Source organism: Camelus ferus, chromosome 12 (genome assembly GCF_009834535.1).
Source record: "Camelus ferus isolate YT-003-E chromosome 12, BCGSAC_Cfer_1.0, whole genome shotgun sequence".
Taxonomy (NCBI): Eukaryota; Metazoa; Chordata; class Mammalia; order Artiodactyla; family Camelidae; genus Camelus; species Camelus ferus.
Genome location: NC_045707.1, coordinates 56,929,642 through 56,942,768, shown reverse-complemented (window position 1 = coordinate 56,942,768; position 13,127 = coordinate 56,929,642). Strand labels below are relative to the sequence as shown.

The 13,127-nt window shown below is 35.2% G+C and overlaps 1 protein-coding gene across 2 annotated transcripts in view; it reads right to left on the bottom strand.

Annotated features, from left to right (window-relative positions):
• PPFIA2 (PTPRF interacting protein alpha 2) overlaps window positions 1-13,127 on the bottom strand; it is a 389,252-nt gene that overhangs the window by 165,871 nt on the left and 210,254 nt on the right. For both annotated transcript variants that reach the window (XM_006189282.3, XM_032493818.1), the window contains exon 4: window positions 1,507-1,608. In XM_006189282.3, the coding sequence (XP_006189344.1) occupies window positions 1,507-1,608 (102 nt within the window). The remainder of the gene's footprint in view (window positions 1-1,506; window positions 1,609-13,127) is intronic.

Below are 13,127 nucleotides of genomic sequence, written 5' to 3'. Positions count from 1 at the left end.
TTTTTAGCTTCCTGTTTCTATTTTTACATTTGGCTGCACTGAGGTTTATCAGGGAATGCCGCCCAAACATTAAAATAGAAAATAGTGAAATACGGTAGAATAAATCTCATGGCAGAAAAACTTTAAATTTGCATGAAAAAAAGTGTAATTTAAAAATCAAAGATGGGAAAAATATAGAGAGGGAGAGAAAAAACAGAAAAATTAATTTGTCACCTGATAACGTGATCTAAACTATCTTTGTTATGTCTCATTTGAGATAGTCCATGTTACTGGCTCACCAGTCTCAATGAAAATCAACTTCTATGTGCACACCATGTGAATTCCCTTTACCATAAAATAAGAGCCTGAAGAATAGGGAGATAAACTGAGTCTGATCATATAGCTCTCAAGCATGGAAAGGTACCTCTCATTAGAGGCACAAGCTCACTGTTGGTGGAGCTGTCATTTTTGTATTCCTCTCTAAGATCAAGCATAAAATGAATACACTATTAACTGTGCCTTATTTTCTCAGCATTAATCTGCCAGAGCTCTAACACTTGAAGTATTTTCACTTACCTCGTATTGAAATTAAATACAGTCACACCAAAGTAGTTTTTCTCTAAGTTCTTCGAGTAAAGAAACTTCTCTAAGTTTATGGGTAACATGGCAATTTATAAATTTTATAAAATTTAATGACTTTTTCTTCTGAGCAAGAAAATGTATCATCTTTGGTCAAATTTACTTTTTTGAGGGGGTAGATAATTAGGTTTATTTATTTAATGGAAGTACTGGGAATTGAACCCAGGACCTCATGCATGCTAGGCACGCACTCTACCACTGAGCTATAACATCACCCTGAAAATTTTAAATTTTAATGTTACTTAGCATGTCATGAGATGGAACAAATACATGGGTTTGGAAGAACAGAACACTGTAAATTCCACCAGGTTCGTGAAATCGGAATATTAAAACTGGAAATTTCCTTGAGGACCTTCTAAAATAGAAAAGGATGCCTCTTTTAATTAGGAGGGTCCTGTTCCAGATGTTTAGGTTTTTAGCACCTTTTAAAAAATATTTTGCTGGAGTGAGGTGAGGATGAATGCCAGGCCATGCCCTCATAGCACTACACAATCAAACTCATGCTTCCCTCTCAAACCCAGTGCCCTCCTCCATTATCCAACATCAGCCTCTGAAGAGCTGCCCACCTATTCTGATACAACAGTTTGAAAAGCACTACTGAAATCCAGCTTTTCTTTTTAAGGTTGAATAAAGCAAAAGAATGAAGGAACAGCAACATTTTCCAAGGCAACGTAGTGACTTAGTCGCAGAGACTGTAATTTAGGTTTCCTGTCTTCCTGTTTTGTTTTGTAGTATATTCTCCTTTACTTTAAGTAACAGACTACAAGTTGGTGTCTGCTTAAAGTCTCCCTCAGGTTTTGAAAGGCTCATATTTTTACGAGTATATTAGAGATGAGGCACTCAACTATACATGGAATTAATTCTGAGAAGAGGCAGTTTTATACTTACTCTTGTGTTGTTTCTTTCAGCCTTAAGTTCAGAAATTTCTTCTTCCTTTTCTAGAAGTTGTTCCCTACAGGCATTTAGTTCTTTTGTCAGTGCAGCAAATTCCTGAAAGGGGAATAAAAATATTTGAAGACATATTCCTGATATGAAAAATAGATCCCAGTAGGAAGAAAAAAATTCAAATGATAAAATTTGAGTTTAAAGAATGGATGAAATGACCCAGTTGACTATACATTGCTGTTATTAAATTAACTTGGTTTCAATGTTCAGAAAATGCTAGTCCATGATATTTAACATACACATTTTTATAATATGCTGCTCAGATGAGTATATAAAATATATTTCAAAATGCATCAGATACATCATATTGAACTTAACATTAGTATGATAACATAATGATAATACAGAATAATTTAAATTTGACTAATTTTGTGAACAACTCCAAAGATCTCACATTTTCATTCTTTTATAGGAATGTTTAGATTGAGTATACGAGATCACAAAAAAAAAAAATCAACACCAATCCAAAACAAAATATGCCATTTAGAGATTAAAATATTTACTTAATGTTATTACTTAATTAACAAATATTTCACTGAAATTTACTGTATGCCAATCATTGGAGACACAGAGATGAATAGATCACAGTCACTGCCTTTTAGGAGTTACACAGTTCTATGAGAGTGATAGCTTTATGAACAAATAGTATATTCCAACAGTACAGGATAAAATAGAAATACATACATGTTTCTTTAGGGGAGCCCAAAAAAGAAAGCCCCTAGACTAGGCTATCAGGGTGGCATTGTCTGAAAAGATGATACTCAAGCTGAGATTTTAAAGTCTAATAGGAGCTGTCCCCGTAGTTAGGTGTGAATGAAAGACTTCCTCAGCAGAGGAAATAGTGTGCACAAAATCCAGGAGATGAGAAAGATCAGAAACCTCCTAGGAAACCATCTGACATGGCTGGAGCACAGAGCACGATGGTGGGCAGATGAGAAAAATAAAGGGAAGATAGCGAGAACCTTCCATGACACACCTAAGGAAGTTCAGATTTTATCTAGTAGGCAATGGGAGTTTTTAAATAATATCAGGCAGCAAAATGAAAGGATAAAATGTGTGTTCTCCAAAAACACTGGTTATGGAGGGTGAACTGGATTGAGGTGGGGTGCAGGCACACACGAGACCAGAATTAGGGTTTCCTTTGGTAAAATCCATTCAGCAGATGGTAAAGATACGGAGTAAGGCAACGGTGATGAAATTGGAGAAGAAGAGGCACCCTGGAGGATGTGGGAGGTCAAATTTACAAGAAGGAGGAACTGATTAGGGAGGAGAGGCAGCGGATGCCTGGCTTAGGGCACCAGATGAATGGTGATTAATCATGAGAGGAATAAACAAAAACTAGGATGGGTTCCTTGAATTTGTGGCTGGTTGAACTTCAGATGATCATGGTCCTATAGGAGGAGAAAAGCAGTAGGTAAAAAGTTGTTGAAATGTTGCCTCGCATTCACTTAAACCTATTTCATTATGAGAAACCCACTTCATAGCTTGGGTCAAAAGGTATGGTATGTTTCCAATACATTTCTAAGGTTCCTGAGAATAATAGTATATTGTGTACAGTTCCTCAAATAATTTGCCCAAATAAAATCATGTCTCATGATTTTAAAAAAATTACTTATTTGATACAATGAAGAAAGAGAATGCCCCTAAATCTTACAAAATAATAAATGTATCTAAGACTTGATGACTTATTTGAGATTCTCTTGCTAATTTATGCATTGCTCAGTCTTTCCCTCTGATATGTAAGTTCTATGTGAACTTGGACTTCATCTGACTTCATTGCTATACTCCCAGTGTCTAAGATATAGTGGTGCTCAATTAGTATTTATTTTCAATAAATAAAAATGGGTAATGTGTTCTGGAGTAACCCTTTTTCCATGTGACAAATGATATTTTGGAATTATCTTTCATGGCTTCCTTCTCCAAAATGGGATCAGAGATTATATAATGTGGGTGTTTTTACCATTAGGCAGAGTGTTAAGACAAAATGAAGACTGCTTAAGAAGAAGATCAAGACACTTAATTCAACTGTTCTGTTACTCTAACTTAGAAACATTTTAAAATAATATTGAAAAATAGCAAACAGATCCATGTCATCATCAATTTCTTTAGAGTGATTCTCAGTAATAAAAATTGATGCTAAAAAATAAAAAAACTGTCAAATATGTTAAGCATTTGGGACAACGTGGCTTCAGGCTGAGAAAGCACTCTCGGATAATCAAAAAGAAAAACAAAAATGAGGAGACAGGTTTGGTTAACCTAATCTCCACAAAGGCAAACTTAGCAAAAAGTAAATGAATATGATGATTATGCAAAGCTGGAGGAGGTTTAGGGTTTATATTTTTGTTTGCTTCAAACCACTTATTTTGCTGAATTTCTCTGAGTGGCTTCAACCCAAGTGGTACTTCAAAGACCTCAGAGTAGACTTAGAGCTTAGAATCAAGATGAAAGAGTTCATTGTTACATTTGGCTGGCATTACAGATAAATGTTTTCTTCTCTGATTGCTTCTTGCTTAAATGTTGATATTTTCTGAATATATTATATAAGTGGAGAATGGAACTAAGCAACAAGCAGAGAACAATAAACACTTCCACAAAAAATGAAATCTTCATATAAACTGCATAGTCTTCATGCAGAAAAGAAGAAAGTAACAAAGATTCTGCATTGTATATTACTAACATAGGTATTTGAAAGTAATCCTATACACATGAATATTTTAAGACAAAACATAAATCAAACCTGTACATTTAACATCATGCCATTTTTAAACAAAGCACATATCTGGTTTATCTTTGTAGATATTTAGCTTGCTATCTACAGAAAGGAAATATTTTGGAATTTTAACATTACATATCTCCAGGTAGAAAATTATAAGTGAATTTTGTTTTTTGGTTCCTGCTATGTATTTGTCATCAGAACTCTCTATAATAGAGAAGTATGCTTTTATATTCAGCATATAAAAGAAAATATAAATCCATAAGTGCACTGAAACAATCATGTATTCAAAACTAAGGACAGAAATTAGCCAAGATGTCATTGGTGACAGATGACTTCATATTTTTTTTATCATTATGGCACTGATTCTGAGCAAGCTATTTAGTGATTGCATGTATTAAGATTAGCCTCACATTATTAACTTTCTAGAAAATTTCAGGCACTATTTTCACACTCATTATCTCATTTTGCTCTCTAAATAACTAGTGAAGGAACCTCATTCCAACTTTATGGCTGAGGAAACTGAATTACTAAGATTTAAGTCCAAGTTCACGAAGCTTACAGCACATCAAGAGTGAGTTATGCTGTGAACACAGTTCTCCAGACTGTGTGTCTAATGCCTTTCCCCTATACCATTTGACCCTAGCTGTTCATCAGGTTTATATGGTTCAGATGTGGAGTGCAGTTAGCAATTCTCTTTTTCCTTATCTAGAGAATTAAATAACCATTACTTATAATTACCTTATATGATCTTTCTTAATTACTCCAAAAAGAGTGTGGGGAGCTAGGAGGTGAGGTCCTCCTTCCACACAGAGCAACAATGTTAGACCAGCACATCCTACATATCTCTGCATATCTAGGAGGCAATATCATGGAGCCAATCATCAAGTGTTTTTACACTTTTTATCTGACATTTCTCTCTTCTGTACCTACTTCTCCATCCATACTGTCAACATGAACTGAATTTTTAAATCAACTTTTCCTACATAATAACAGTAAAGGTAATTAACATTGATTGAGCCATTACAATATGCCAGGTACTCTGCCAGGCACTCTGCCAGGCAGTTTATATTGATTACCTCATTAATCCTAATAAAACCCTGTAACACATTACTAAAATCTTGCTAAACAAAACTAAACACACTTACCATACAATCCAGCAATCTCATTCCATGATATTTACTCAAAGAAGTTGAAAACTATGACCAAACAAAACCCTGCACATGATGTTTACAGCAGTTTCCTTCATAAGTGCTAAAACTTGGAAGTGATCAAGATGCCCTTCAGTAGGTGCAGGGATAAATAAACTGTAACTCATGTAGACAATGGAATATTGTCCAGGCTAAAAAGAAATAAGCTATCAAGCCAGAAAGAAACATGGAGACACCCTAAATGCATATTACTAAGTGAAAGAAGCCAATCTGAAAAAGGTTACATGTTATATGATTCCAACCATATGATGTCCTGGAAAAATAAAAATTATAGAGACAGTAAAAAAATGAATGGTTGCCAGGGGTGTTGGGGGAGTGGAGGGGATGAATGGACAAAGCACAGAGGAGTTTTAGGGCAGTGGAAATACTCTGTATAATTACAGATACGTGTAAGCATTTGTCCAAACCCATAAATATACAACACTCAGGGTGAACCATAAGGAAAACTATCGAGTTTGGTTGATAATGATGTGTCAATGTAGGTTCATCAATTGTAACTGATGTACCACTCTGACGGAGGTTGTATGGTTGCATATGGAGACCATGCATATGTGGGGGGAGATGGAATATAGTAAACCTCTGTACCTTCTCAATTTTGCTATGAACCTAAAACTGCCTAATAAATACAACATCTTAAAAAAAGTCTCACTGAGGCTTAGAGAAATTAAGATATTTTCCAAAGTTAGACACTTAGTCAATGACATAGCTGGGCTTTGAATCCAGACAATCTGTTTTGTACTGGATAACTACAATAAAGTTTGTTTTGTTTTGTTTTGTTTTGTTTTTCCTCCTGACCACAGCCTTTCCTGTCTAATTTGCCCTCCCTCAGTCCTTGGAAAAATTGTATTTTCCTCAAGCTCACAAAGCTTTTCAGATCTTCCTAATTCTAAGCACATCAAATTTAAACAGATTTTAACTTTTAAAATCCAAGCCTTCCAAAATATGGCCCTTTCACAATTAATTAGCTTTATTTCTCACTGAACAATAACAACTACCATTCTGAGCAGGAGCCACTTTGCTCTGCCCCGAACTTAGAATTTTATATGAATTACTTTATCTCTTCCCTATTTTTCAGATGCGAATACTTAACTTAGCATAGATGAATAACTTGCTCAAGGTCACACAGCTAAAAATAATCCACATTGGTTCCAAAATGCTTTAATTTCTGCAACAATGCTTCCTTGTCTCTTAAAATAGAAAATCACCAAATTCTTTGACAGTAGCAATTAATACAGACCTATCATCCCTCTATCCATCCATCCATATAACATTTATTGTGCACCTACTACATACGAGACCTTGTTTTATGTGCTGAACATATAGAGATAACTTAGACACGTTTGTTGCACTTAACCTCATAGGTCTCTTTCAGAATTCACATTGGCGGCACATCAGGGATTTTCCTCACTAATAAACACTCAAAACCTATCACTAAACTGCCATACATGAAGTACTATTAGTTTATGTGCATGGAGACACTGTTGACTTACAGGTAAGCTTACTCTATAACATCTCCTTTTTAGTGGTCTATCTTCTGCATCCACCACAGATTTCCCCTTCCTGTTTCTATCGCCACCTTTCCATTTCCTCATCTCTCTTATTTTCTTTTTTATTTCACACTATTCCTATACCTGGAATACTCTTCCCTATTCTCTCTGCCTAATTTATTTTTAAAGCACCAACTTGCCTTGTTAATGATCTATAATACCTTGTTCAAGATCTATCAATGCATTTACTGTATTATTTCATAATAATTGAATTACATGCTCATCTTCTCCAAATAAACACATGATCCTTTAAGACAATGTTGTCATCCTGTTTATTTTTATATCCTCAGGGCTTTGCAGAGTTTCTGACTGTAGGTATTCAATAAACCCTTGCTGTAACAATAAATTAATGATTTACTTTCCCTAAACTTTGACTTTAATACCAAAACAATTTTAAAAGGCATAATTAATTAGTTATTTCTTGTCCTCAGTGACATTATTAGAATTTGCTCAATATAGAACATATCTTATACTTTTTGCTTTGCAGCTTTTGTTTTTGCCTGTATCTGAAATAATACCATACTACATTCTACACAGCAATGGCATTATTGTCTGCTATATTTTATTGCATGTATGTGAAGTAATACTATTTTTCTCAATAATTCATGCATTCAGACATATCATTTGTTCTTCGAATATATTATTTTGGTCTTATTAATTCTCAAAGTAAAAATGCATATTTAACCCATATGTTACTTCTCTAACATAGAGTTTCTCAAACTACATTATACAAAACAGTATTACCACAAGATTCCCAGAGGAAAAAAAATCATAGCCAAACGGATTTGAGAAATGATGCATGGTGTATATTTTACTTTTGGAAATATATCATAGACATCAGTATATAAGAGATTTTGACAAAAACTGGTTTTGTGGCCAAGAATTGGGACAACTTAGATTTCCATCTATAGAAAAGTGGATGAATTTAAAATGGTAAATATAGTAGATATAGTAGATTCACATGAGGGAATATTGTGTAAAAGGCAGAGTAATCTGGCTAGATCTTTATATAACAACATGGAGAGATTTCAAAATTATAATTTTGCATGATAAAAGGTAAGGAACAGAACACGATGTGTAACACAGAGTACTGTCAGAAGCTGAAGGCAGTGAGGGATAAATGTTAGATGGAAACATGCTTCACCAGGTCTGATTCAAAGGAGTCTTTAAGAGCCAAGACTGCTGTGAATCACTGACAGAACTCGTAGATCGCTTACCCATTACCAACTGTAGTCAGCAACCTTCCAGACCAGTCATTTTGTTCCCCAAACATAGTCTGCCCAAATTTTTAGTTTTCCCAAGAACCAAAATGACTTTCCCAACTCTGTTTATTTTTTCCTTGGAATTTTAAAGAGCAGTTAGGACACACAGTACCATATAAATATCCTCAGACAGAAGGGAGTGCCCTGTTTTTCCTTAGTATGTACTCACACAAATCACATTACACACACACACACACACACACACACACACACACACACACACTCATTTGAGCGCGCCCTGTGTCCTAGGGAGATGTTAGTGAAAGAAGCAAGTTAAAATGTCTATATACATTCAGGCATTTAGCACTCAAAGTACTTTTACTCAGGAATAAATCATTTCTAGCTACATCCTCCTCAGTACTAACTCAAGTCATGATATAGAGCATTAGTTCCTTTTAAAAGAGAGTAAAATAAAATAAATTTCTTCCTGTTAGTATCTTTAAACAAATTGAAGGTATCATTTTTTACAGGCCAACACAAGTTATCTAATTTCTGAGCACTCTGAAATTACAAATCCTGTAAGTTTCATAAAAAGTAAAGTTTCTTTATTGTCAGTTTTTAATACTAAGTTATTTTTTTAATTGAAGTTTAGTTGATTTACAACATTGTGTTAGTTTCTGATGTACAGCACAGTGACTTATTATGATACATATTCTTTTTCATTTTAGGTTTTTATAAGATATTGAATATAGTTCCCAGTGCTGTACTGTAGGACCTTGTTATCTATTTTATATACAGCTAATCCCAAACACCTAATTTATCCCTCCGTGCTTAACGCTGAGCTCTTGGTGTTACCTCTTTTCTCTCCTGCCCACCTCATCCTCTCCTTAAGCTGTTGTTTCCTGAGCATTCATTATAGCTTAGGGGTATTGTTAGGAACTTTACATTTGTTATATCATTTATTCAACATGACAGCCTTATTTTTCCCAGAATACAGATGAGAAAACTTGGATAAAAGAGATTAAGCAACTCCAGCAAGGCCCATGTTCTTACAGGACAATGTCAGTGCTGGTATCGACATCCCCTAGGCTTGTCAGATCCCAGGACAGAGGTAACGTGCCTTAGTACCTTAACAGTGCTTTCCCTCGTGCATGCTGGCATGTGAGCTAAGGGGGAACTTGAGTAATTCAGTGTCTGAGCTGCTAATATTTCAAGTAGTAGCCCTTAGGTCAGTGGTTGTTCTCAATTAGTTTTTTTTTTGCTTTTCAAAGAAACTTCTCTTGGTTTGGTCCCACCAGGTGTATTCTCAACGTGAAAGATACGTGTGCATAGTATATACTGACTCAGTTCCCGTGCCTACTGATGTTCTATAGAGATAACCTGGTCAGGGGAAGAGGGCATAGATTCAGAGCTTCGTCAGGCCTTCCTTCCTCCTGTCTTCTCCTCGTGCTCTTTCTACCTGGTAAAGCACCGCAGCCTACCAGGCTGCCCATCGTCACACAGAGGCAGAGCATTCTATTTTTATACATGTTCCAATGCATTTTCTGATATTTAATATTAGACATAGAGGGACTGAAAGAAACTGCTTATTTCCTTGTCTCATTTCAGGATGGTGTCCTTACTTGAGGAGGTTTACTTGAAAGAAATAAAGGATATAATTTCTCATTAACTAAATTTTGGAAAGACTTTGACTTAATAGATGAGTCCTTACCTCAGAAAAGCAGGTCAGGAGAAGCTGCATGACAGTAGGTGAATTCAACCTTTTAATTTCAAGTCACTGACTCCAAGGCAGCAGTCTCCAGAGGAATCTATGACAATCTATTCATCATAATTACAATTTTAACATTCTTTATCTTTCAATTAAACCTGCATTCTGTGGGCCACTTAATTAATGAACTGACAATGGCCTTATTTCTGCAACCATATATCTGAGTAAGTCCTGGCTGAAGAATCATGAGTGCAAATCAGAGAGAAGAGAAAAAAATAAAGGGTGAGCTGGGATTCAGCTTCCTTAAGCACCACTATCACCCTCACAACACAAAAAAGCATCTTTTAAGTTTATTCTCCCACCAACACTTGTGCAAATTAAAAATAGCTCTGAGGAAAGCATATGGCATGAAAGCATGCTCACTTGACCATCTAACATTTAAATTAGACAAAATTAACTACTTCAACATGTTTTTATAATGACTTCCTTAAGCTGTGACCCCTATTTACTGTATTTTTGTGTCTCCTCTTTTAAAAATTGAAAATTCTTCTAGCAATTTTATTTGTAATACTTGGTGGAAAGCTTTGGAGTTTAAATTTATATTTATTTGGATTTAACTGGTCATAAATTTACATGTATAAAAATACACATCTCTTTCCCCACACCAAAGAACAAACCTTCTAGAATTAACAGAAGTATTACACCGGAGAGATAAAACAAGGCAGCTGGAAGACTTAATATATTCCTTAAATTTTATATCTATGAATCTCTCAGAATATTAGTCTTTATAAATTCAAAGACTCTTTATAAATTTAATTTAGAAATCATTTAGTTTGGAAACAAAAATTCATTTGTTTCAATAGAAATCAATATCCTCTCTCCCTCTCTATGTATCTATTTGTTTTCCTGCTTTATTATGTTATGTAATCAAATGCGGTGTTAATGACCTCTGGTCTTATAATTGCCTCCTAGCCTTGCATGAGCTCAGGGAAAGCTGTCATCCAAAATTACTGTGTGAAACAGCCATGTCTCATGGTCAGCCCTGGGCTAGACAGCTCGAAGGTAGAGTTGCTTGCATAACTAATACAATTTGACAGGCACAACTGGACTTTTAAAGTCTACACAGAAATTGTTGAGTAAGGCTGCCCAATTTAAAAGGAAAATGAGATTCAAACTCTATGCAAATAATACTTTGTGTCCCCTTGATTTTTTAAGTCTCCATATAACAAGACAACTGCTTTGACCTTTCACAAAAACTACATAGGAGAAGATTATATTAACGCATTTTGGTGACCTGAGAGAAGCAACTCTGTCTAAAATCAAACACGCTACAAGAAACTTTTCATGGTGGATGTGGACATAGGTACTGGGTAACTTTGTTTTCAGAAATCTTCTAATCAAAGTAACAGGCATCACCCAAAAAGTAGATGTTTGCTGATTCAAACTTGGGTGCTGTCATGTAGCATCAGGCTGTCTGACCATCACGTTGTGTTTCTATCACACCTCACTTATTACACTCCTGCTGAAATGTGCCCAGCTTCTGTCTTATCCCTGCTCTACTTTCTGGACTTTAATTTGTCAATGTGTGTATAGAGTTTCCCTGGGTATCAGATACTGTTTAACAGCAGCTGTTGGAGACGATGTGGCTTTGTTGCTGAATTCTGGAGAGCAGGCAATGTTCTCATACATCAGGCAGAGAACACATGTAAAGGCACTTAGTTTTTCAGAACCCCAAAAATTGGCTTCCCTGCCAGCACTGCATTATGATGTCTGTGGCCCTAGGAATTAATTTTGCCTTTGTGGGCCCCTTGGTTCATAAAAGATATTAAAATCTCTATGGCTATTATGATATAAAGATTAATATAATCCAGACTGAATTGTATTCATTCTTCCTTTTAATTTTAAAAGTAATTGAAATAATTTCATGGGTTCCTAAAAGTATCATGAGTCCTAAGTAGTGCTTTCACTGTGCCCAATGGGTAAATTGACCTTATACTCAGCCTTACATGAAAGTCATGTGTGGCTTGGTCCAAACAGTACCAATTTCAGAGTGTAACAGAGCTAGGTTAATATCTAGACCAATAGCAGTGAACTTTTTAAGCCTCAGTTGTCTATCTGGGAAATGTAGGTGGCGATGCTTTCTTGCTGGGCTGGTATGCATAAAAATGAGGTCATCAGTCTGTATGATCCAGCAATCATGCTCCTTGGTATTTACTCAAAGGAATTGAAAATTTGTATCCACAAAAATCATTGAACATGGATGTTCATAGTGGCTTCATTCATAATTGCCAAAACTTGGAAAGAACCAAAATATCTTTTAATAGGTGAACAAATAAACTGTGGTACATTTATACAATGGGATAGTATTTGGTGCCAAAAAGAAATGAGCTATTAAGCTATGAGAAGACATGGAAAAACTTGAAGTTTGTATTTCTAAGTGAAAGAAGCCAATCTGAAAAGGCTACCTACTGTATGATTCCAACTATATGGCATTCTGTAAATGTTAAAACTACGGAGACAGTGATACTTACTGCCAGTGGTTGCCAGGGGTTGAGGGTTTGGGGTGAGTAGAAAAAGTACAGAGGATTTTTAGGGCAGTGAAAGTACTCTGTTTTGATACTTTGATGACAGATACATATTATACATTTTCCCAAACCCACAGAATGTTCAAAACCAAGCATAAACCATAATGTAAACTATGGGCTTCTAAGTGATAATAATGTGTCAATGTAGGCTGATCAATTCTACGAACCGTACCATCAGATGGGGGCTATGTTGATAATAGGGGAGGCTATGCATGTTTGGAGGGTACGGGTACATGACAAATCTATGTACCTTCTTCTCAATCTTGCTGTGAATTTAAAACTTCTCTAAAAAAAAGAGTCTAAGAGTTAAAAAAAAAAGCTAGATCATTAGTAAAAATGTGACTAGCAAAGGTCCTGGTTACAAAAGATGTCCATAAATGATATAATTTTTGAGCTACATGTAATTATTTGATGTATATTTGTTTTCTTCCAAGAAATTTCCATAGTAGAATGGGGTATTTCATTAGATGCTTCAGGAAATTATAAAAAATCATGTAGTTTTTTTTTTTCTTTGATAAATGACTTGTAACTGGAGATAAATGACTTAAATAAATTACTTACATAAATCTCATTACTAATTGTCCATCCCCCTTTGGGG